Source organism: Apodemus sylvaticus, chromosome X (genome assembly GCF_947179515.1).
Source record: "Apodemus sylvaticus chromosome X, mApoSyl1.1, whole genome shotgun sequence".
Taxonomy (NCBI): domain Eukaryota; kingdom Metazoa; phylum Chordata; class Mammalia; order Rodentia; family Muridae; genus Apodemus; species Apodemus sylvaticus.
The window spans coordinates 121889485-121917064 of record NC_067495.1 but is presented as its reverse complement, the minus strand read 5'-3'; the positions used below and the strand labels follow the sequence as shown (position 1 = coordinate 121917064).

The 27580-nt window shown below is 34.3% G+C and overlaps 1 protein-coding gene and 1 pseudogene across 3 annotated transcripts in view; one reads left to right on the top strand and one right to left on the bottom strand.

Annotated features, from left to right (window-relative positions):
• Positions 1 to 27580, top strand: part of Tenm1 (teneurin transmembrane protein 1) — a 576328-nt gene that overhangs the window by 366116 nt on the left and 182632 nt on the right. For all 3 annotated transcript variants that reach the window (XM_052170726.1, XM_052170727.1, XM_052170725.1), the window contains exons 12-14: positions 22208 to 22393; positions 24585 to 24608; positions 26421 to 26567. In XM_052170726.1, coding sequence (XP_052026686.1) covers positions 22208 to 22393; positions 24585 to 24608; positions 26421 to 26567 — 357 coding nt within the window. The remainder of the gene's footprint in view (positions 1 to 22207; positions 22394 to 24584; positions 24609 to 26420; positions 26568 to 27580) is intronic.
• Positions 12838 to 13231, bottom strand: LOC127674910 (40S ribosomal protein S15a-like; annotated as a pseudogene).

Below are 27580 nucleotides of genomic sequence, written 5' to 3'. Positions count from 1 at the left end.
TTCAGTTTCTATTAAGTCTATTCTTATATTCCAGTGTACTTTTATTTCTTCTAGAAATAATGTAGTATTTTTATTATACACATTAGCTCTTTTTTATGTAGTGTAGCCATAAATTTTCATCTTCTCAAGTCGGTGTTTGTGTCAGACAAGTGCCAAAGTACAAAAATATTATAATGTCATTTCATTTCATTTAGCATAATGTCTCCCAGCTGATATTAAAAAGTCCATTCTTAACTTCTATGGACTAATATCCCATTTTATAAAACAAATACTTTTCACCTTATATAGACATCATACACATTAGCTTTTTTATATAGTGTAGCCATAAATTTTCATCTTCTTGAGTCAGTGTTTGTCAGACAAGTGCCAAAGAATTAACAGTGCCTGCCTTCCTGCCTTCCTTTTATAACAAGCATATTAAAATTGTACATATATGGTGTGATACGCACAAACATCTATTTCCTCAAAATTTTTCTTATCATTGTTTTATGGTAAAAACATTCAAGATAAGTTCTTCTAATTTAAAAAATAGTACTTATTTGTTATCAATATACTTCTAACTATAAGTCAGGACCCAAAGTGCAATTAGTTCCTACTTCCCCCTCCCAGCTACTTTTCCACATATCTGCTAACCACTATTTTATTTTCAGTTTCTATTAAGTCTATTCTTATATTCCAGTGTATTTTTATTTCTTCTAGAAATAATGTAGTATTTTTATTTCTTCTAGAACTTTTCTTTTAACATAATGGCCCAGAATCCTATCCATAATTTCATAAATGGCAGGATTTCATTTTTATGACTTCAGTATATATGCACTGCATTTTTATTAACTTTTAATATTTATTTGTTTGTATGTCTGTTGTGTGCCTGCCAGAATACATATATATAGAGGTTAGTGAATACTCTGTGAGAGTCAGTTCTTTCCTCCCATGTGGATTCCTGAAATCTACCTCAGGTCATCAGGCTTAGAGGTACATAGCTTTACCAGTGAGAGGGTTTTTTTGTTTTTTTGACACAGGGTTTCTCTGTGCAGCCCTGGCTGTCCTGGAACTCACTCTGTATAACAGGCTGGCCTCGAACTCAAAAAATCCGCCTGACTCTGCCTCCCAAGTGCTGGGATTAAAGGCATGTGCCACCACCGCCCAGCACCAGTGAGACTTCTTAGTAGCCCACCACCTTTTCTTCATCTTTTCATCAGTTGTTAAATATTCATTGGTTGTTTCGATTTCTTGGCTATTGTCAACTGTGCTATAATAAGAGTGAGAATATAGATGTCTCATCAAACTATTGATTTCATTTCTCTTGGGTACAGACTCAGCAGTGATATAGTTGGATTACGTAAAAGTTTTGGTTTTTGACTTTTTGAAAATATCCATAATTTTTTCATTAGGCCTATTCTGAAATACATTTCTATCAACAATGTACAGGCTTCCCTTTTCTCAGGAGTACTTTTAGCAAGTGTCATTTAGTATTTTTGATAATATCTAACTGATTGAAGTGAAATGGTATCATGTCTTTTAAATTAGTGACATTGGGCATTTTTTCATATATGTGTTGGTGATTTATATGGCTTCTTTTAATAAATGTCTATTGATGTCTTTACCTAATTTTAATTGGATTATTTGGGCTGTTTTCCTTTATATTTAGCTATTTGAGGGATCTACCTAATACTATCTTTCAGTGGTAAGCCTAGTACTGGTGTCAAGTCTAGAGCCTAAAGTTAATTCTTTCTACCTCCCCCAAGCAGGAATGATCACTCTCTACAATTAATTGCTCTGAGTTCAGTAAAGAGTAGCACACACACAACTCTTTCTTTCCTGTTTCCTAACTTTTTTCACCATATCTTCCCTTTTTATGTTATACTAGGTACTTTTGTCCCTCACCTGGTATCTTTCGCTCTTATGAAGATATTTAGTATATGGATAATTATACAAAATGATATTTGTTGGGGAGACAGATTTTTAGTGTTTTTGTTTGCTACCAGTACACTACAACTCCCTCTTATCTTTGTATACCTATGATAGGAACTAGAATGAATCTTTCTCACTAGAATAACAGAATCTTAGCTTAGTAAATATGTACCAATCTACATATTTTACAAGCACTTGAAATTCAAACTGTGTAAACCTAAATATCAGTCACTGTGTTTCCTAGATCTCTTGATTTCCCTCAATGATGTAAAAAATATTCTAGTATCCAAGTTTGAAATATTCAGGCACAAATTATTTAATCAACATATATTAAATTGTATTTTCTTGAGAAAATTGGAACCCTGAATGCAAGAAAGGGAGTAGAATATGTAAGTTAAATATGTTAATGAAATAATTCCACAGATATTTATTGGCTGTTTATGATGCAGTAGAAATGTGGGATAAGCAAAAAAGATTGAAATGCAACTGTTTATTTTCTCTTGTAGAAAGGGGTGTAATTCATATGTGTAGAAAAATTACATTGAAATGGTGTGTAAAAACCATGATTATATATATATATATGTTATATACATATAATGATGTATATATATATACATCATATACATATACACACATGCACATGCACACAGACACATACACATACACACGTACACATACACATACACATACACATACACATACACATACACATACACATACACATACACATACACATATACATATACATATACAGAAGAGGAATGGTCATTCCTTACAGTCCATGAACTATTCAAGATGAAAGTTCAATTATTATTTAGACAAACAGTCTAGAAGAAAAACATTGGAAAAGGAAGGGGAAAGCCAAAGGAGCCTTCCATGCATATAAAGGAAGATGAGTCCCACATAAGACAACTAGTCAAGTTAGTCTATATCAATGATACAAATAAAGTAATAGTGAAAGCCCAAGTCAGACAGGTAATAATTAAGAGTTGTACTAGAAGTGATTAAAGTTTTAAGATATGAGAATTTAGATTATGGTAAGCTTTGGAAGACAATGAAGTATTTTTATAGTAATGTGTAGTCAAACTGCTTTTCCCACACAGGGGTAAACAAGATGCCAACTGAAACTGGTTGTGCAACATAGAGGTAATATATACAACACTGGAAGGATTCAGAGATGCAAGATAAATCATAACTGAGTTTAAATAGCTATCATCAAAAATCTGAGGGCATGGTTGTTGTATAGCATGAGATTGAAACATTGCATCCTATATGTAGGCTCATTAATAGCTTCAGAAATTCCCATAAACTGACAAGATTCACTAGGGTATCTCTCCACAAGAGTATATAAGCATTAAAAAGTAAGGATAATCAGTTTCAGACAAGCCAAGCTTTAAAGACACAGACAAGGCCAGCAGCCTGGAAGAAGCAGCAACCAGCAAAGCGGCCTGAATATAACACTGGACAGCCAAAGTGCCTAGAAGATACTAAGACCAGCTGAGTTTCCTAGAAGAATTCCAAGACAACTGAGCCACCTGGAAAGTACAGTGTCCAACCTGTTGAGCTGCCTATAGATTGTGTCACCAATGCTAGGATGAACGTTGGTAATAAAGATTTCTTTGAGTCATTCACAATTCTGGTCTCCAGTAGTACCCATATTTTCATCTGTCATCAGTTTCCTATCTAGAGTAGACATGTGTGCCTCCCCACGAAACATCTGTCACACAACAATGACCTGAGACAGAATGAATATGCCACTTTCAGTCAGTTATAAAAGACAGAAATAAAATTAACTGGTGAAAGAAACAGAACAATAAATTTTAATCCATGTCAACAAATTCAAACTCCAGCAAAACCAAACACACACACACACACAGAGAGAGAGAGAGAGAGAGAGAGAGAGAGAGAGAGAGAGAGAGAGAGAGAGAGAGAAAGAGAGAGAGAGAGAGAGAGAGAGAGAGAGAGTGCATTTCTCATGAAGAAGGCAATGATTCTTCCCATTTCTTATCATGTCTTCAGGTTTACCATATTTCTCTTTACCTTCTGACTTTGGCTGGTCTCTTTAAGCTAGATTTTTCTCTTTCTTACGGGTAGCGTCCAAAAAAAAAGGACATTTTCTACATCATATGATGTTACTACCAACTGAAGAAGTTATTTATAAAGGGTTGCTGGTGATTAGTCATGCTATTTGTATCAGAAGATGTCAAGATACTGCAATTCATATGTCATCAAATGGGTCCTAGGATTTGAATACAGGACATACTTCTATGATCTATGGATCATGCCATTTATACCAGAGGAGGCTAATATAATAATCATCTTTTCTAAATGGTAGCAGCTCATCTGGGAAGCAGATAATTAAGATGGCACAGTTATTTTCCACTTTTTCCTACATAGCATCCTCAATAAAATACATGGCTAAACTAGATTCTCAACTGAAAGAGTCAGTCCTATGAGACCAGATTCAAAATCAGTATAATATATTGTGGTCAGTTGAAGTATTTCAATAAGTAAAATACAAAAATTACTTAGGTGAGAGCTTAAGTCAAATATTTACTGCAGAGTAAACTGGAGCACACACTCTCTAGGGGCTAGGAGTTGACTATGGCTGAAGAGTCCACAGGATTGAGCTACATTTTTAATAGACACCTAGTTCCATAACCTAATGCTGGTCTAAAATAGCCTGACTTTATAGACAGGCTTAGGGGGAAATAGACAACTTAGGGGGAAAAAGAGTTTATTTGGCTCCCAATTCCAGGTTACAGTCCATCACTGCAGACAGTCAAGATGGCAAGAACTTCAATCAGCCAATTATACTATACCCAAAGTCAGTAGAAAAAAAGCAATGAATTAGTACATACAGTCTAATGCTCAGCTCAGGTTCTCTACTCTTAAGCAGCTCAGAAACCCCTATAGAGGGAAGGATGCTACCGCAGTGGGTGGGTCTTTCCACATCAATTAATATACTCATGATAATCCTTACAAAACTCTCCATAGGTCTATCTGTTTTAGACAACCCCCTTTAGGAGAACCTCATCCTTGTTGAATCTAGATGGTGTCGAGTTGACATCTAGAACTGTCACAGGAAACTTTATAATTCTCAAACTTGTAAAACAGGGAGCTTCTCCTCAGTGGCTTCTTTTCTATCCAGATCATTGATAGGCCCATTTGCATTCCTCCTTACATAAGAGTGAATCAAATAGCCCTGAAAATATGTACATACAAATAACATTATACAGACTGAGTAGATTTTATTTATAAATTCAGTGTGTGTGATGTGATGTGGTGTGTAAGTGTATGTGTACACCTAAAAAACGCCATGACTTTGAAAGAGGAACATGGGAGAGTTTGAAGGAGGAAAGGGAATGCAAAAAGGATGTAAATGTGTTGTGATCTTTAATATATATATAAAAGTCTACACTGTAGTCACATAGGCTTAAGCCTCCTGAACCCAGGTCAAGAAAGTAATCAAACAATGACATTTCAGACAGTTCATGGTCTCATGTCTCCTTCAAGGTCCAGACATATGACCTGGATACCATTCTCTGACCAGTAATTAGAGTCTAGAAGTTTGATCCTTGTTTTTTTCTACGAGCTGCAGATTTTGAGGGCACAATCTAGGTGTAATATTCTTAAAGTCAGCTACATTAAACTATCTACCTAAAAAATGTCCTAGCAATGTAGAAGTATATAGTGCAATATTAGTGAAATTAGGAGTAACTTAAAGACTTTAAATTATCTGACTTATAGCTAGACTAATAGACTATTTACCTCTAGCTTTATGTCAGTATGATTTAACTCTTATAGAATGTTAGTATTATAAAACTACAAAGATGTAAAAAATTGTTTATAATCTCTTGATCATTAAAAAAACCTAATGTGAAACTTTTTAGGAAACATGCAAGATATATTTATTTCAAGTATGAAAATATTTCAGATAACCACATTAAAATTGACAATTTTCATGGAAAATTAAAGAGTAAAGTGGTAGACATGTAAAACATTGCTAAATTAATTGAAATATGGGATAGAAACATTTTATGATAGAATTGAAGATTTACATGAAAAATATTTCTGATAAAATTGTAGAAAAATATAGAAAAACATGTTATCATTGAAGATTATCATGCAAAATTTTATATAGATATCATAATGGTAGGTATAAAAGTATTCCTAAGTTTATTGAAAGTGGAATTATAAACATTTACTGATAAACTAGAAGATTTACATGGAAAATATTTCTGATAAAATTAAAGAAATACATAGAAAAACATGTTAAAATTAAAAATTATCATGGAAATTATATAGATAAAATGATAGGCATAAAGATAATTCTAGGATGATTGAAGGCAGAATTATAAACATTTTCAGATAACATTGATGATTTACTTGGAAAATATTTCTGGTAGAATTCAAGAAATAAATAGACAAACACATTAGAATTGACTATTTCATGGAAAATTTTACATATAAAATGGTAGATATAAAAACTCTTTCTAAATTAATAGAAGGTGGAATTAGAAACATTTGTGATAAAATTGAAGATTTACATTGAAAACATTTCTGATAAAATAGAGGAAGTATATAGAAAGACATATTAAAATTGAAGATTATTGTGAAAAATAATGCAGATAAAATGGTAGACATAAAAAATTACTAAATTAATTAAAAGGAGAATTATAAATATTTTCTCATAAAATTGAATATTTACATGAGAAATATTTCATTAGTCTATGTCTTTTTATTGGGGAGTTGAGTCCATTGTTGTTAAGAGATATTAGGGAATAGTGATTGTTACTTCCTGTTATTTTCTTTATTTTCTTTATTGATATATTTTTTATTTACATTTCAAATGATTTCCACTTTTCTGGGTCCCCACTCCCCGCAAGTCCCATAAGCTCTCTTCCCTCCCCCTGTTCCTCCATCTACTCCTTCCCACTTCCCCGTTCTGGAATTCCCCTATACTCTTGCACTGAGTCTTTCCAGAACCAGAGGCCACTCCTCCATTCTTTTTGGACATCATTTAATTTGTGGATTATGTCCTGGGTATTCAAAGTTTCTAGGCTAATATCCACTTATCAGTGAGTGCATACCATGATTCATCTTTTGAGACTGGGTTACCTCACTTAGTATGATGTTCTCCAGCTCTCCATTTGTCTAAGAATTTCATGAATTCATTGTTTCTAATGGTTGAATAGTACTCCATTGTGTATATTTGCCACATTTTTAGTATCCATTCCTCGTTGAAGGACACCTGGGTTCTTTCCAGCTTCTGGCTACTACAAATAGGGCTGCTATGAACATAGTGGAGCATGTATCCTTATTGCATGCTGAAGAATCCTCTGGGTATATGCCCAGGAGTGGTATAACAGGGTCCTCAGGAAGTGCCATGCCCAGTTTTCTGAGGAACCGCCAGACTGATTGCCAAAGTGTATTTAAATGTGTCTTATCATGGTAAGGAGTTTATTAACTCTAGCTTCCTTTTCTTTCTTCATGCAATGTTTCCCGTTGGAGGTAAAAATAAGTTGTAGATGCATGCTCTGTTAAACAATGGTTGCAACTTTATACTAAATATAGGAGCCTGGTGCTGTTCTCAGTGTTTCTTCAATTCTTGCTAGCATTATATCTCTCAAAATCATCTACTATGATTTCATTCTCTTAAGTCAAGAGAGCCCCCTTAATAAGAATGCTGATGGGAAGGACATGACAACTCTATGAGCTCTTCTTCATTCAGAGTAAATTTCTTTCATTCGAGTGAAGTATCTTTCCAACAAACAACTTTGGCTTTTCCACTAAAATATGCTCCACTGTTTTGGGGGCATGAATATGTTTAAAGATCTCTCAATGTATTTTTGCAGTGATTCATGGAATGTAAATACTTTTCTGCTAAATGGGAAAGATTATTTTCTTAAATATACAGTAAATTTAGATGAACATTAATACAATTAGCAATAATTCATTTTCCAGAGGAAAAGTAATCTTTAAGCAATTTTTAAGAGGGAAAACAGATCAAATATCCATTAGAAAAGATTTTTCCTTCGTTGCTATTTCAAATTACATCAAATCAAGGCAAAATGACTGCTAAGCCTTATATATAAAGAATAGTCTTCTTAATTATCAACAAAATTTAAGTGTATATTTGTGTTCAAGTTCATGTAAGTCTGAGTACACACCAACATATATAACCATTTCAAGCAAAGATATAGAAATAATAGGTTTGATGATAGTGGCACATCATTTCATCTGTGAGCCTAATGTTGTACCATTTTATTATTGACTTCAACAATTCAAATTAGGCTTGTATTTTTTCTGTCATCAAATTCTCTACCAAAGAACAGTTAACCACTTTACTAGAGAAAACCAAGGTTATTTGATATAAGCCAAGCCTCATTAAAGACTTTATGTTATTGTTCTTGTTCTTGTTGTTGTTGTTGTTCTTGCTCTTGTTCTTATTCTTGTTTGAGGCAGAGTCTCTCTATGTAACCCTGGCTGACATGGAACTTGCTATGTAGACCAGGTTGGTGTGAATTCAGAGAGATCAACCTGCCTCAGTCTGCCAACTGCTTGGATCAATGGTATCACCATGCCAACCTGTCATTGTAACTGTTTTAAAATATTTTAAGGTTAAAGACTATGTACAGACTAGAATCATGATGTTGTTACTAGTACAATGCACGCTCATGTTTTATAGCCTTGGGTCAGATTGTACAGATGTAAGATCTGAGATTAAGACGAATAAACTATATTAATGCACAATTGTAATGTTGAGGCAGAAGGACATGCATTATTCATGTGTCATAGATTTTTCTGCCATTAAATGAGATATGCTTGTGTTTCTCAAACATAGTATGTTAGTCAGCTTTCCACAATTGTAAGAAATACCAGAAATATTCAACTCGTAATATGCAAAGGCATTTTTTGCCTCATAGTTGTTAGAGCAGTTATTTAATTCATGTACTTATGGGGGCAATGCCAACCCAAGCAGCTTAAGAGCTAGTAATATTTCCTAAACAATATGGATGACAAGCTCCTCACTAGAATCAAAGAATTAAACAAAACCAATAAATATTAAGAAAAATCTTTGTGGAGAGCACTGGACTTGCCAATTTTTTTCACCTACAGTTTCCTAAACCACTGATACAAAAAGTTCTCATAGCCTTGGTAACAAAATTGTAATAAGTTAAACAAAGAGAATAACTATTTTTCAGATTTGTTCATTCTTTCCTTGTTTGTTTGGTTGGCTGCTTGGATAGTTGTTTCCCTTCTAGCTTTATGTCCTTAATCTTTAACATATTCTCCTAGGTAGTGGGCAATTTATCAATTTTTGCAAATCTTTATATCAGAAATTGTCTCTTCTTCTTTAGGATGGCATGATATAGCATTCAATTTTTCACATAAATATGTTATACAACAGGATAACAAGATTTAATATTTGGTGATGCCTGAGAGTATCATTGTAGAATATTGGGTACAATTGAGGTGCCAAGAATAACAGTGTTCAGTTTACTGGGAGCTTGTATCTAAAAAGTAAATCTCAGAGAAACATTTTAGAGGGCTGCTTGGAAGGATTTACTATTTAATCATGTTGTTCTTTGTCAGCATGTAACAAAGAAGTGTTCCGGTTCTCTCCCAGTCCAATTTATCCAAATGGTGTTCATTGTTGACATGCATAAAGAAACTTATTAAAAATGAAATGTCTCAATAGAACTTTAAAGTGTCTGGCTATATTTTTCATGTTGTTTTTTTTTCAATACATTTGCACAGAAGCATGTTCGTGTTTTAGCATTCTTTTGTCATCTTTTGCAGCCTATAATGTTAATATATTTTCAACCAGATGAAAACATTGTTCACAAAATAGAAGTCTTTGTGAGGCAAATACATTAGATCAGATATCATTTCTATCATGTTTATAAGTTACACATTTTCCAGAATCTATTTTGTGTTCATCGTCTCTTTCCCTCCACCCCATCCCCCGACACTGATTTTAAGTAGATGGGGATTGAAGAACATCTCAGAATTCATCCAGAAATCCCATTTTAAACTGGATACAACTGCAGAAATGTTGATGCACTTCAAAATGAGGAATGCTTATTGTTTAAGATCTGCTCCTCCATTTGTAGTAATTTATTTCTTAGACAATTCCCTTACTCATGGGGATATTGCTTCCCACTTGGATACTCGCGGTACTGAAACTGTAAATCAGATGGGTAGTTGTGGCTTGTCTGGCAAGTGCTGTGTGTTAAGGACTGCACAGGAGACTAAGACATGTCTTTGCTTCCTTAACTCAAGAGAACAGTCCCTAAAGACTTTTTTCTATTTTAAAATTATTATTAAATATTTAAGGTATGTGAAGTAGCATAAAACAGCGATTACACTGTTTTAATAAGTAATATAAATGTCTCTGTATATAATCTTTTTCAATAAAATGTTTAATTACTATTTTACTGGTATATTATGCAGCACTTTGAGAAAATTTGGTACATGTAATATTGTAAAATGTTCAGAGTCGTTAGAATGTGGCCACCCTTTGCTAACTTTCCCTACATCAGATGCCACTTTGCTAAACTTAGTCATTTTCATGGAACAATTATTCTAAACTTAGTCCTTTTTTACATAGAGTTCTAGCCTTTCAAAATATGTATAGATGATTTTTGCATTACCCTATGTTCATGTCTACTTTTGTCCTTCATAATTTAAAGGCTTCGTGTGTTGAGCCATGTATCTCTTAACTTCTACAGTTTTGAAGTAAAATGTGATTTTCCCACTGATGAAAGTTTTAGTTAAGCCCTGAACTCACCTATTACCATACTATAAAATAATTTTAAGAATTCTTGGTTATTCCTGTTCCATCCAGATGCCAGGGGTTTCATTTTTGAAGACAGTATTTTGAGACAGGGTTTCCTGTATCACATTCTGGGCTTAAACTCTTTACATAGTCCAGAGTGACTCTGAAACTGAATCTCCTACATCTACCTCTTCACCTTAGTGCTAGGAGTGCAGACATTTGCCACCAGGCCTAGAATTCAACCTGGAATTTAAAATAAAATCACAAACATTGACAACCTAATGATAATCATAGTGATAATGACCTTTTTTATCTCCAGGTTATCTTTTTATTAAACTATATCATATTAATATGTATCCAGCATATGCACATACATGGAATACTTAATTGGCACATAGAAATTGCGTATATTTATAGGTCCAGGATAAGGTTTTTAATATGCTTAAACAGAAATTTGAAACAGCTTACAATGTCCATAAACTGATTAATGGGGAGTGAATATGTCATAATTTAGAAGAGAATTTTTCAGTTAAGAAAAATGAAATTCACAAGTGGGAAAGGTTAATGATTCATTTTCAACTCCAGTTGGATGCATAGCACCTTCTACTATGAATGCCAGCCAGTGTAGATAAAGCTTCCAGATCACTACTAGCTTCATTTTCCATTATTTTTATGACTCAAATATATATGTTCAACAACAGGGCCATACTATCAGTATCTACAGAGAAGCCAAGAGTTTGCAATAGTCTGTGTTGTTTGAGGATGTATGGTACCTCAGTGGACAACAACTTCAGAAAAATTAAGCCACTGGCAATAGGGTTTTTAGTTGTTAGGCTTTGGTATCCAGTAGGGATATCATTACCCTGTTACACAGTAATTTCTTGTGTGTGTGTGTGTGTGTGTGTGTGTGTGTGTGTGTGTGTGTGTGTGTGTGTGTTTTAGGAGGCTTCTACAGTAATAGGTGTCCATGTAACTTTTTCAAAAAAGCCTTTATTTATCCTTCACTGAATTCTCTCCTCCACCATTATCTTCTTTCTCCAACCTCAGTTTACCACTGCCTTATCCATTATTCTCTTCCTTTATACCATTGCAATCTTTCTCCCCTCTCTTGAAATCCACTCGCTATGGTCCCTTTATAATTTCCCAACCCCTAATGGTATTCCAAAAGAAACACATCTGAACATTTAAAGCTAAAAGTCCACAAACAATAGAAAACATGTGATGTTTGACTTTCTGAGTCTGAGTTAATGAGAATTATTGGTTTTGTTTTAGATCTACCATTCTACCTGCCAACTTTATAATTTCATTTTTCTTAACTGAAAACATTCTATTCTAAATTATGACATATTCACTCCCCATTCATCAGTTTAGGGACATGTAGGCTATTTCAAATTTCTGGATATTATGAATAGAACAACAATGAACATGGATGGGTGAGGACCTCTGCAGTACAATTTAGATTCCTTTGGGTATATTCCAAGAATGATATAGCTAGGTCAGGTGGAATATCTTTTGTCAGATTTTAAATTTTTTATTTTTGAGATTAAACTATAATTCTGACATTTCTGTATTCTTTCCTCCCTCCAATTCCTCCAATATTCCTTCAAATTCAAACCCTCACACTAATTTCCATAGTGGCTGAACTCCCACTAGGAGTGAATAAAGGGCTCCTTTTCCCTGCTTCCTTCTTCTATGGTGCTATCTAGGATTCCTTATGTTAATCTTGGCCACTATAACTGAGATAAAATGAAATCTCAATGTATTTATAATTTGTATTTCCCTGATGGCTAAGGATGTTGAACTTTAAAAAAAAAAAAACATTTCTCAGCCATTTGTGAGAACACTTTTACATTCCCCAGCTCAATTTTAGTTTGGTTATTTATTTTTTTGATTTTTAGTTTCTTTATATATTCTATATCCTAATCTTTTATCATAGGTAAAGATTCCTTTTTCTTCTTCTATGGGTTGTCTCTTCAGTTGAGTGATGGTGTTCCCTGCTGTACAGAACATTTTTTTTCATGAGGTCTCATTTATCCATTGTTGGTTTTAATGATTACACTACATGGGTACTATTCATAAATTCCTTTCCTGTGCCAGAGATCAAGTGTATTCCCCACTTTTTATTTATGTGTTTTACATCTCTATAAACAGAATCCCAGGATTTCCTTTCCTGTGTGTTTTCCTATTTCATCTTTTTGATCCATGATACCAACTGAGGTGGTCAGTACAAGGAAGCTAAGCTGACAGGATGGAAGCAGATTATTCTGCCTTTTTTTCTAGATCTTTGAGCTGCACATCAAATCTAAAACTAATCACTTCACATTTGTTTGGCTTGTCTGTAAGTTTCACACTGATTTTCTCAACTGTATATTCATAAATGGTTCCACATTCATCAGTGTAACCACATTTCATCATCACAGTTAGAAACCCAATAATGACTTTGGAGCATGGCTCGATGAGGACCAGGCATTTGCCTCTCTTCTAAGCATTGTTGGTTCTCTTGACAGTATCTACTAGGACTTCCATGCACATCATGGTGATGACATGGAATGATCTGAAAAGTGTGATTTTGAAGAGATGAGCACACAGATTTACCTGCTTTCTTTTTGTGAGGCAGACATTTTGTAAAGTATGTATTTTTATTGTGCTTCTGTTCTACCAAATATACTAAGTCTATAAATTTCTGCACTGTTCCTAATTTGCATTTCAAAAGGTGTTTTGTTGTTTTCTCTATAACTTTATTTTCTTCTTTGATAAATCCATACATGTATATAATGCATTCTGATTCCTCTCATTTCCCACATTTTCCTATTTGTCTCCCAGCCCTGAAAACTCTTCAGTCCTTTCAAGACCCTTTGCAGCATCTTTTTTTTTAATTAGTGTTTTGTGTCTCACTGATTTTAAAGCATGGTGTCTGTGTGACCAGGGCTTTCAAACTACCTATTGAAGTTAGTAAGCTCAACTATCAGATACATAAGTGAAAACTTTGATTGCATCTCCCTCAGGATTCACCAAGTCAATAATTCTGTAAGATGAAATGTGGTCTTCATGAGTCACTCCCCAACCCATGAATGACTAATGACATACCAAATGTACAGTCCTAGTCCAGTCCATTGCAGCTCATGTGAGATCCTGATTGCAATGACTATGTTATGCCCACAAAGGCATTTTGCATACCTCTAGTATGCAAAGTACCTTATGCTAGTAAGTACTAGCACTTACATTCTTTCTGCCCTGTCTTCTGAAATGTTCCCTGAGTGTAGTAGAGGTTGATACAAGTGCCAAGTCTTAGGCTGAGCATTCCAATATTATTCATTCACTGCAGCTTGAATAGCCATGACTCTGCAGTTGCTGTAGTTTATTACAAAGACAGGCTGTCTGGTTAAGACTTAGTTCAGCATTTGTTTACAGATATAATTATAAATATTTAAATGGTTACATGGCACCACATATCTAGCTAAATAATGGTAGTACATTCCAGACTAGTGTCTAAGGTCTCCTAAGCCATGGGTTTTTGACCAAATTTACAGTACACAGGAGGAATTCCCTCTTGTACAGCAGGCCTAAAAATCCAATCACAGAGTGGTTTGTTGCCACCATAGCAGCTCTACCACTATATAAACACTAGGTATATCTTGCCTGGTGGTATTACAGTCCATAAGGTTCAGTAGCTTTTCTGGAAAGCTAGCTAGATGGGAAGAAGTTTCGAGCTCAGTTCCAGCTTGATTTCTGACTTCACAAGTTTTGAGAAATATTATTTTCATTGTTGTTCCTTCTTTTTTTTTTTTTTTTTTTTTTGAGACAGGGTTTCTCCGTGTAGCCTTGGCTGTCCTGGAACTCACTTTGTAGACCAGGTTGGCCTCGAACTCAGAAATCTGCCTGCCTTTGCCTCCCAAGTGCTGGGATTAAAGGTGTGTGCCACCACCGCCTGACTTAGTTCTTATTTCCAATATAAATTCTGGAAATAATCCATGGATTATTTTAAAGTGTGTTTAAGGAAGTGTTTTCTGGGATGTTACTTTTGTAACATCTTTTGTTACATATTTCTATTTTTCTTACATTCTGCTGAAATAGCAGATGAGACAGATTTGTGGACAAATGCTTTTGCAGCTTTTACAGGCCTTCTTGAAGTGCTTGAAAAGAATAGATATTGTATAGTCATGGATGTAAGATTCCCTGTAAGTCTGTTATATTAAAGATATTTGTTGAAAGTCCTCATCAATTTTTAATTTCTCATTGCTGATCACAAAATTGTCCATTTGCCTCGCTCCAACTCTATAAAGCTTTACATATTTTGTGTATTTTGAAGCTATATTACCATACAGAGTCTGGATTGCTACTCCTTCCTGATGAATCCTGTTGTTGTTAGAAAATAACTGGCTTTATCCATGATAATGCTTCCTGCATTGAAGTCTTTATCATCTGGTAACATTGTAATTGTCACAAGTTTTTCTTAGTTGCTCTGTATCTATTATGTTTCTTCCCTTTATTTGTAACTTCTCTGTATTAGTATTTCTTTTAAAAAATCTATTCTTAGCTGAAAGAAAATACTAAATTTTCCTTTTCATTCAGTTATAGAAACTCGTTGCAATTACCAGTCAATTCATTTTTCATTTACTTCAAATTACTGATGTGCTTGGATTTAGATCCTATAATCTTTTGTGTCCCTTTTACACTGTTCTCTTTGCTTTTGTCTCCTTTCTGTCTTTTCTTTGAGTGAGTTCTTCTTACTTTTTTTCCACTATACCAGCTAGGAAGATCTATTCTCTCTCTGTTTGTAGTGGTTCCCTTTAATTTTCAACTTAAAACATACCATTCAATGATTTATCAAATAAATGATGGGATGCCTTGTAACTACTACCTAAGTAAGAAATAAAGAACAGAACTGGATGTCCTTCTGTAAGCACTCATTACCAATTTCCATTTTTCTCTCTTTATAGATAAGGACCTCTCTCTTCCCTCTTCCCTCTTCCCTCTTCCCTCTTCCCTCTTCCCTCTTCCCTCTTCCCTCTTCCCTCTTCCCTCTTCCCTCTTCCCTCTTCCCTCTTCCCTCTTCCCTCTTCCCTCTTCCCTCTTCCCTCTTCCCTCTTCCCTCTTCCCTCTTCCCTCTTCCCTCTTTCCTCTCTCCCCTCCCTCGCTTCTTCTTCTCCCTCTCCCCCTCTCTCCTTTTGCCTCAGCTTCACTAAACCTAAAGTTACAGGCATGCATAAGCCAAAATTCAAAAGTCATGAATTATATTGCTTGCCTGCTTTTGATAAAGTTTTAATAAAATCTTACAACATGTATAGTTTTTTAATTTTTTCAACCAACATTGCTTTTACAGATTTATCCATATTGTGGAATTTTGCTATCAATCATTTTCTTACATCTTATCATTTTTCATATGATTGCTGCAATTAATAATTCATCTTACTGCTGATGGGTGTTTGAAGTGTGTCCATTCTGTCTAGCACCAATAATTTTTCTGTGAACAGTTTTATACATACTTTCTGAAAAGCATTTGCTAGCTTTCACTCTGCCAAGAAAATCCCAAGTAGTGGAACTGTGGCATAAGAAAATATATGCATGTTCTACTTTGGCAGATAATTTCCAATATTTTTCCAAACTGATCACACTAATCTACAGAGCCTTGTGTGATGCATGAGACTCTTTTCTCTCAAATTATCCGTAACACATTACTATCCATATCATTCATTTTACTTTAAACCATTATAGTGTTTCTGCAAGGAATTATTTTCATTTACATCTCCCTGATATTTGTATTGGGCCATTTGGATACCCTTTCATATATGCCAATTCTTCTGATGCTTTTACTATTAATTTGAAGCCCTTGTAGTACTCTAAATACAAAATCGTTTTTAGTAATATATACTACCGAGTAGAATATCTTTTCTCTGTCTTTTGGTAAGTAGTTATTAATTTTAATGGACAAAATTACTGGATTTTACATTTATTTTTGTATCTTAATGCCTCCTATAAAATATCTTTCTATCATAAAGTCTTGAAATTATTATCTAATGATGTAACTCAGCAGCATTGCTAGGTAGTGCTTACCAAGTATTTTAAATTAATTTATTGTACAAAATACCATAGATATTTTTCTGATGGATATTCAGTTTTCCATACCATTTCATTTAACTCAATACTCTCTCTGAATGTCGGTAGGGTCACCTTCACCATAAATCAAGTTTTCCTATATGTGTTGATTTTGTTGTGTGTAGCTCTGGGCTAATATGTACTAAGTTAATACGACTTTGTACTATGCTAGCCGATCCTACTCTCAACTGCACAGCTTTTTATCTTGTTGAACTTCTTTGTTTAGTTCACCAGTGTTTTCATAAAAATACAAATACCTATATACCAGGCACAAATATACAAAGATACTCATTCATTTCTTTGTGAAATGAAAGAACTACTTTGGAAAAGGGGAATATTGGGCTTTCCAGTCCACGAAGCTAAACACTTGTTCAGGCTATTTCCATTTCACTTAAAACATTTTACAATAACCAATGGAGGGGTAGAATGTATTTTGTTAGTTGTTTTAAATTTGATTACCTTACATAAGATTCAATAAGACGCACTTTCATTTTCATGTATTTCATTTATTTTATTTCATATGAATTTTCTTTCTTCCATACTGTTTTCAGATATATGCCATATTTTCTTATATTTTCACGTATAATACCATTGCTAGAATTTTTTAAATATATTTTTATTTTCTATATTCTTTGTTTACATTCCAAATGATTTCCCCTTTCCCGGATTCCCCCTCCCCATATGTCCCATAAACCTTCTTCTCTCCATGCATTCTCCAATCACCTCCCTCCTTTTTCTCTGTCCTTATATTCCCCTCCAGTGCTAGATCAATCCTTTCCAGGATCAGGACCCTCTCCATACTTCTTCATGGGAGTCATTTGTTATGCGATTTGTGCCTTGGGTATTCAGGCCATTGCTAGAATTTTATATGTAGTTTACATTGACTTCATAAGACACATTTTAAAGGGTGTCTACTTTATTCTTTGGGAATTTTTTTCAGGTTTATAAATTGTTTTATCCTTAAAAGTTTGATCTATTTACAAATATTTCCATCTGAGACTAGAGTTTTCTTTATTCTTTACCATGGGATTAAAGTACTTTATATATTATCCAGTTTCTTTTGACTTGTGTTGTTATAAATACATGTTGTAGTTTCATGGTAATTGCTCACGTAATAACATGTTCAAATACAGAGTTTAAAAAACTGCACTGATTTCCTACTTTCCATTCTGGGTATTAATTAATAAAGACATCTACTTTTTGTCTTGATTGACCACTCACCACAAGGGAATTATCAACGTTATTGATCTATTCAAATAAAATAGTTTTTCTTTAAACTCTGTAGAGTTATTTGCTACTCTTTTATTACTCTCGATTCTTGTAATTATCATTTTCTTTCTTTTACATTTTTTGAATTCACTTTGATACAATGATGGGAATTTCCTGGCCATTTTTCTATTTTGATATTTTTGTCATGTTTTATATTGAAAAAAACCTTATGTGTTTTGATCATGTTGTCCCCTACTCAAACTCCTCCCTCTCTGTCCACAAGTGCTGTGCTCTCCCTGCCTCCATTCCTCTTTCTGTGTCTCTCTCTCTCCCTCTAGCCTCTCTCCCTCCCACTCACCTCTGTCCCTCCCTCCATGTAAAGACTAATAAGACCGAAACTGGGAAAACAGAGTAAAATGAAACAAAAAGTCCACAAAAAGATCATTGTGCCATTGTGTTAGTTTTATGTTGCCCAAGTAATCCTGGGCATAATTCCTACCCTCAAGTGTGGTTGATCACCATTGGAGAACAGTGATTTCCTATTTGTCAGCATATATCAATCACAGGTACTTTCTTGGTTAAGCGTGGAACCCCCATGTCTGCTTCCCCATCTCAGTTCGTCCCTGTCTGGATAAACCTGTACAGAACTTGCATTTCCTGTCACAGTCTGTGAGTTCTTATGTGCATCGGCCCTGTAGTGTCTGGAAGACAGTGTCACTGGAGTCATCCCTCCTCTGTGTCTTATAAACTGTCCACCTACACTTCTGGCTCTTACAATCTTTCCATCTCCTCTTCCTTTCCTTATCATGAAGTTGTAGAGAGTAACCAATATCTATCTATTTTTCAAATAGATTTTTGGCCATCACAAGTCTGACAGAGCTTAATCCAGCTTCTAGGCCTTTCTATCTTCCTCAACTAAAACAGCCAGACATTTCTACAAGAAAAAGCATCCATAAATGTCAGAATCCTCTCACTGAGTTTTCTTTTTTGTCTTGAAATTGATACAGTAATTCTTTATTGTCTTAGGGAATCTATTATCTTCAATAATATTTAAATATATTGTCTACTTGTCCTAGTTTTTATTAGAAAGTAATAATAAAAAATATTGGATCCTATTATTAGAAACCAGGTCTTACATTTACATTTTTATATACACCCTTGACAAAGTACTTCTTTCCTGCCTCATGAATAACACAGAGCTTTACAAGTGTTTCAATTAGGACATTTCATATCATATATTATTATATAATAATATTTTCTATCTACATTACTTCCTAACGTCCAAGTTTTTAGTTGTCAGATCCTGTCACTTAACCAATGCTTCTGTATTTGTATGCTTACACAAAGCAATATATAAGAAACATTTCCATTTCGTCATTGCCATCCGTCTTGACTTGAAGTTTTTTAAATCAAATCTCTCCTCTTAGGAAGATCTGTTTTTAGTGTCACCAAAGGAACCATTAGAGGAAACAGATCGTGATTTCAGATTCACCACAAGAACTGCTGTTAGAAGATCAAATCATCAATCAGAAATGTAGAATCAAGGTGTAGGAATCTGGTGCTAGTTTAAGATAATTCTATCTAGGCTACCACTTATTAGATGAATGCTCACCTTTTTAAATAGATTTTTTAGTGTTCTAGACATATTTATGATCTGGTAGTCCCATAAATGCCTTTCCATTCATTCTCTATTTTAGTCGCATGTGGCCTTGCCACTAGTACTTTATCAGTTTAGCTTTTAATAGAGTCACTGAGAGGGTCTTGTGGATGAGTCCAGTGGGCTCATGTCAGACTATGTCTTAGAGGTCTATTAGAATAGTAATTATAGTACACCATTCCTTCTTTAAAAAATCATTTCTCAAGCTGGAGAGATGGCTCAGCTGTTAAGAACACTGACTATTCCAAAGGACCTTCTTCCAAAGGTCCTGAGTTCAAATCCCAGCAACTATATGGTAGCTCACAACCATCCATAACAAGATCTGACACCCTCTTGTGGAGTGTCTGGAGACAGCTATAGTTTACTTACATATAATAAATGAATAATTCTTTAAAAAATCATTTCTCTTTGAGCTTTAGCTACTCCATAATTTCATTGGATTTCTTCCTAAAGTGAATTGCTTTCTCGGTATCCTTTGATGATGCCTCCTTTCCTTTTTGACACTTTATATGGTATTTTATTAAAAAAATAAATTCTGTTTGTTTCATTAAAGCCTACATAGTTTTCAAATCAGTGAGAATTTCAGAAGATCTGCTATTTTATATATCATATGGGAGCAGTTCAACTATCTCTATTATCTATATAATAAAGACTGCCAAATTATATCTCCAGACCTAGCCTGGCCCACACACATATTCTAGTAATTAACTGATTTTTCACATAATTAAGTATACATATGAAAAAGATGATATTTTAGCCCATCCCATACACATATTGTAGTAATTAATTGATTTTTCACATGACTCAGTATACAAATAATAAAGATAATACTTTTGGTGGTCTACTTGTAATTTCCCCAAACTTTTACCATTTCATAAACAGCATCATTATCCATTAATTTATTGTTGTTTTTATTAATTTACCCTTTGCTTTATTAATCATATCCAAACCGGATAAACTCCTCTTACTTATACCCCTAAGATATATCTCCAATCAGTCCACTAGCCATTGATATGTATATATTATTCCCTCTGGTATATACATAACACAAGTCAGAAAAAGAATGTTGATAAGTTGTTCAAAGATATTAAGAGTTATCAGTCATTATTTCATATTTTAAATCTCCTACTTTTATCAATCCCAAGCCTGAAAAAAAAACGTTTTGGAAGGTGGCTTGGTGGACAAAGGGCTTGCTCTACAAGATTGAGGACTAGACTTTCTATACTTAGTACCACATAATAATGGAAGGTAGGTATGCTGGCCCATCTGTAATTACAGCACTCTGGATGCAGAGACAAAGAGATTCCTGGGCCAAGATAGCTATCTAGAGTAGCCAAATAGGTAAGCTGTAGGTTCAGCAATAGACTCTTCCTCATTGAATAAAATGGACAGCCATCAAGAAAGACACTTAGCATCAAACTCTGGCCTCCACACATAGGTACATACATATGTGCACATGTGTGCACTTATACATGTGCAGCCACACACATGTAAACATACATGAAGCACATACATACAAAATAATAATTAGCAGGCAAATTAATTCTGATTTTAATAAATTTGAAAGATATTGATTTATCATAAAGATCTTGTCATATCCTAAAAGTTATCTTCATATCTATAGAGTTTATAAATATTATTGTAGCCAAATCACACTTAACAGGAAATTTCAAGTTTTAGAATATGAAAATGACCACTCAAATTCCAGAATACCCTTTTTCCATTTCAAGGGTATATGACCAAACATATTGAATCTGTTCAGAAACTTTGATCCCTTCTTTTCTAGCAAGAGAATTAGATAAGCAAGGAGCTTGCCAAGCTTTGATTTTGGTTTATCTACTGTCAGGATTTTATTAATATTCAACAATTCTCACTCAAAAGACAAGGAGACAAAGCAGACAACTTTGGCAAAGCCAGGACACAACATCATTATATTGGCTAAACATTGAATAGCATTTCAGGATAAGAAGGCTGTATACTTTAATCAACAAGGAGTCATTTCATATGCTTAGAATAAATGCAAATATTGATTGTGTGATCAGATAAACTAGTTGATTGCTGTCATTGGAAGTCTTGTCTTTTGTGTGTTATGAATTTTATTATGTTAGTTTCTTTCCAATATTATCTTTCTAAGTAAGCTTAGAACACTATTTCACTGTGTCATCACCCACTGTAAATTCATAGAATATCATAAAATAACTCAATATTATGTGTGATCCTAATGAAGTTTTAAGGAATCCTCCCAGACAATTGTTGGACAAACAATTCCTTTCTAAGTCTTGATGACATCATTCTATGGAATTAAAGTCAGTTTGCACTAAAATTTATTTTATAGAGTCTTGACTACCTTCTTTGCAAAGTTCCATATATGTTTACTCAGAAACAAGAAATGTATGTGATGTTTTGTTTATATATTTTTGCATGTTCATATACATTTCATTTAAGCTATCAGTATAGGCTGCAATGTTTGTTTATTCTGATGACTTCAGCAAGGAGTGACTGTTGGCTTTAACTAAATGTGTTAATATGCCTCTTTTGAATTTCCACAGAGCTCTGTACCATGGAATGTGGTAGCCATGGGGTCTGCTCAAGGGGAATATGCCAATGTGAAGAAGGTTGGGTAGGACCAACATGTGAGGAACGTTCCTGTCACTCCCACTGTGCTGAGCATGGCCAATGCAAAGATGGAAAATGTGAATGTAGCCCTGGATGGGAGGGCGACCACTGCACAATTGGTAAGTATCAGCATACTTTAATTAAAGTCAGTTGGGCTAATAGAAGAAGTTAAGAGAGTTCTAGTGAGTCAGTTGACAAGCTATTCAGAATACAATTTCAAGTTGAAGAAGGGGAAGGAGAAATATTGGCTACAAATTTTTGTGAACTGAGAGGTTTTTTTTAACAGCAGTGTACTGATTTCTTCCATTGTTTCTTTTCTCGTTACTTCAGTGTTTCATATATTTTTCTGCTTTCAAGCACTTTGAGTTACTCAAATGAAAGATGATATATTGGAATAAAGTGTCATTAGTTAACAAGACAAGTGCTTTTGTTGATAGTAACATTCACTGTCCATTTTTCCTTTTGAAAAGTAAAGGTTATTTCAAGTGAAAGCACCTACAGGCAATTTTATTAAATGGGACTACTTTAATAGAGCCCATTTAACATAGTTAGAGGCTGTCTTTAATGTACATGAAAAACACACTCCTGACCGATTATCAATAGAGCTGTATTGAATTGTCTATCTTTATTCAGTAGTACAGAATTTATACTGAAGCATTCACCCCTTCTCACAACTTAGTCATCAGTTTCACTAATATTCAAACCATGGCCAGACAGAACACTCTGTAGGCAAGTGGTGCCTATGTAATAATTATCATATCATATGGTAATATAAAATATAAATAAAAGAGATTACTCACAATGTAAAAGAGATTACTAATAATTAAGATTTAAATTATAAAATAGTTTCATTTTCAAATAAGCCAAAGAGCCTTCAATTTGTGTATATATCTGCCACAAAGGCTTTTTTTACTTTGTCTTAATCATATTTATTATGATTTCTGTGATAAAATGACACTACAAAATTAACTCAGGTTAGAAAGAGTATATTTTAGATCACAGTTCCAGGTTCCAATTTATCATGGTAAAGAAGTCACAGTGTCGGGAGCTAAAGAGAGTTAGGCTTACCACACTCATAAACAGAATGAGAGCACAGTAAATGTGTGTGTACTTGTGCCCAGATCACGTTCTCCTTCCTTTACAGCTCAGGATGCCCTGCACACAAGAGACCAGTCTTCCGGTCTCAAATAATGTAATCACAATAATCTCCCACAGACATGCCCCCAGGCCAACCTGACCTAAACATCCCTTTATTGAGACTCTTCCCAGATAATTATAGACTGTGTCAAGTCATAGTCAAAACTAACCATTGTAAATATACAATGAAATAAATATGAATGTACAATTCTCATTGTTGTACTAGAGAAATGGGTCACAGTGCTCCACTGGTATTTCCATGGCTACAAAGAAAAGGTGCACCAATGAAAGACAGGAGTGATCTTTTGATTTTGGTAATTTTTTTTTAGTTTATTTCTATAATATATTTTAGCACATTTTTCTCCTCTCCTAAGTACAGAAAAATCTTCCCACCTCTCTACTCATCCAATTCCATGCTCTTTCTCTCTTAAAAGAAAAACAAAACAGAACCAAAAATATATAAATAAAAGTACACACAAAAATGTGATTTGTGTTGGCCAAATACTCCTGAACATGAGCCAAGCATTATGATATACAATTCATTTTCAGTTTTTTTTTCTCCCAGTAGACTGTACTATAACTTTCACTTTTAGGTGATATTATTTTGTTATAATGGCTTGAATCTGTCAAAGCAATGCATAATATATACTATTCTACGACAGGTACAGTAAGTCTTGTTCTATGACTGTGGGAATATTTAAGAACCATTAAAAAGATGGTGAGGGTTGATTCAGATGCAGCTTAAGTAATTACATTCTGCACTAGAGTCAGTTTATTGCCTTCACGTGAGACAATTTAAGTACTGTGATGATTGCCAAAGCTGGTTGTTCCAGAACTCTCTTCTAGAGACATCCACAATAAGAAGATACAGCTTCCTTCATAGAAGTTATTAGTGAAATGTTTTTAAAAATGCACTTCATATACATTTAGTGAAATATGACACTTTTAAGGACGACTATTAGGGTTTCTTGCAGAAAATACATTAATAACTTCTGCACATAAATATTATTCACAGAATACACAGGCTAGTGTACCAAGTTTTGAGCTTCAGGCATTTCAACAACTCATAGTTTGCTGTTCTCCTTCCAGACAACAGATGGTAAACCATTAGTATATGTTGTATAATTTTGGTCCCCCAGAAATGCATTCAATCATTCTTTTCCTCTCTTTTAGCTCACTACTTAGATGCTGTTCGAGGTAAGACTTTTTCTTAAGAGCAGATATGATCTTTTCAAACAACTATGCATGCGGGAGGGACAACAAAGGCAGTGTTTTAGTTTTAGTTGCTTGGTTACATGTGGTGGCTTGGTTGGTTACTTTCTGGTTTTTACTTTGGGCAATTTAATTTCAGTGTACTACTTCTGTGTTTATACTAATGATACTAGAAGATAGCTTGCTTTTCTAACAATTAGACCATCACCATTGTGACAGTATAAAATGGACTAGCAATTATAAGGACTCTTTTCTTTGTTCTTTGTAGAAAATTGTGGGGGGAAGTTTCACATATACTAAGCAAACTAGGTTGAGACAGACAGATGAAGTATTCTTCGAAACAATGTTTCTCTGTCCACATATAGAATTCTTATGTCTTTCTAAGTACCTTAACCTCTGTCCCTCCAGGGATTTGTTTTGACAGGGACTACAATGGATTTCCTGTCAAATATGTAGTGTTTTTGTGTTCCAAATCACCTTGGGTTTTTTTTTTCTCCACTGAGTACCTACAAGAATACAAATAGAGAAATCCCTTTTCCAAGGCTATGTATATTCTTTCTATGCCATCACTTGGGGATATGATACTCATAAAACTTATACTTTCTGTAAGCCATCTGCTATTTTAAAGTTTTATTTCCTTGAAAACCATTTGGAAAAAAGATGAGGTTACTTCTACAATATTCTAAAACTAAAGTTTATATTTATTCTTCTGAAATTTTCTTTGGAAGGCATACATTAAAAAGAATTTTAATTGAACTCCCCCTATTAAAAGCCAGGTCTAGCCTTTTTATGACTATTGGGAAAATACTCAGTATGTATATTTCTCATCATCATCATCATCATCATCATCATTGTATCCATATATTTGGCAATGATCACCTAGAACATGCAGTTTCTTTATGGTAGTGCCTACCTCTGAACTACTGGTAGAAAGAGTGAGATACATTTTTAGGAGGTACTAAAGAAAAAGAAGCTGAATTCTAAAAAAGTATGATTATCTGCATTCATGCTTTATTAATTAGCTAAAAGCTATTTAAAATCTGTATTTCCTTTTGAGTATATTTTCCAGTTATTCTCTAAATTTCAGGAAATCTATGTATGGCATCTTTTAATCCCATAAACATTTTCTAAGTACTTAATATTATTATAATAAACACAATAGTATGCTGGGTTTTGCAAGAGATATCGCAGAAGTAAAATTCACAGTGCTTAGCCCTCAGATCAATAATAATCTTGAAAATCTAAATAGATGCAAATAGAGTATAGCACTTTTCTAAGGAATAAGCAAATATACAGTGGTATTGTCTGAATTGTAAATCAACATACCTATGTCCTGATGCACTAGATCACCAAAGGAAAACCATCACAAGTTAAAAGTTGTTGAAGAAAGTTTCTCTTCATAGAAACTGCCATCTTTCTTCAACTTATTGACCATAACTAGATACAGCATCATCTATCCAGTTTTGGGAGAAATGAGGAGATAGATTTTTTTTCAAAAAGAAACAAAAAATATTTCTTGTCCCCCACCACAGTTTTCCTCCTATCTGAACCAGAGGTTGGGAATTGGGATTAGCATTAATAACACTTAATTGGCTCTCTAAGGAAAAACACTGCAAAGTCAGGGATAACAAGTTCCCTGGGAAGGTGTTGCAAGTAAGCAAGCTCCTCTTGCATTTATTCAGCACCTCCTCTGAACAGAGCCCTGATGATTAAATTCTTCCCTGTGGGCAGATACATCACTGTTGGCCAATCCCATTCTGGTGACTCTGTGATTGTTACCCTCTGCTGTCTTTTTAGATGGCTGTCCAGGACTCTGCTTTGGAAATGGACGATGTACCCTGGATCAAAACGGTTGGCACTGTGTGTGTCAGGTTGGTTGGAGTGGAACGGGCTGCAACATTGTCATGGAAATGCTTTGTGGCGACAACTTGGACAATGATGGAGGTAAGTTATTTACTAAATGTTCATGTAAGAAAGCAATAGGTGTGTGCCTCTGGCACAGTTGTAACCAGACTTGCCAAAGTCAAAAATTAAGAATCTTAACTATCAATAATATTGTATGTGGTTGTACTATTTTTAATTTTAGTAATATTTTCAAGATGTTATTTATTGAAAATTACTATGGCTGTGCAATACTCCAAATGTTTTGCATGTACTATATCTCACTTAATTGTAACCCATAAGTAGGTACAGATATTGTGCCTCAAAAACTAATAAATAAAGCATCATGTTCAGTTCTGAAATACAAAAAATTATCAGAAATTACAGGGTCCTCTGAAAGTCATTAAGTGTTACTAAGAGGTAGCAACACAAGAGGGAGCGCTAAACAATTGAGAACAAAGAAAATATTTCATGTGTGTCCAGTGCAAACTCCATTAACATCTGACTAACCCAGCTTGTTGGTTTAGTTTGGCCTAACTTTTGCATACTTTTAAGGCAAGAAAACATAAGTTTAACAACAAAATTCTTTCCTTATTACAGTATCTTGGGTTAAATGAAGTAGATTATTAAATATAAGGCCTACTTACTTTGTTTGTGAGACAATTACGTTTGTTACAATTTCCATCCAAATGAAAAGCTTAAATCCATAAGAAAGCAGTCTAGGCTTAGGCTCTCACCTGGCTGTAAGATTTTCTTCCATGATTTAGAAAGATGAGTCTGTTGACTAAGCCCTCTCCTCCCAGCCCTGGAGAGATGAATATAGGGGATCTCTAAGAATCTCCCTAGATAAACTAGCCCAAAGTGGTAGGCTCTGGGCTAGGTGAGAGAATCTGCCCCAATAGATAAAATGGAGAATAATCAAGACAGACATCCAATGTCAGCTTTGGTCCTCCATACATGTGCATAAACACACACACGTACCACCCATGTCTTGTAACATGTATATACACACATACACATACAAACACATGCAAAATACCTTTTTCCTATACATGTTATCTACAAAAAAACTAAAA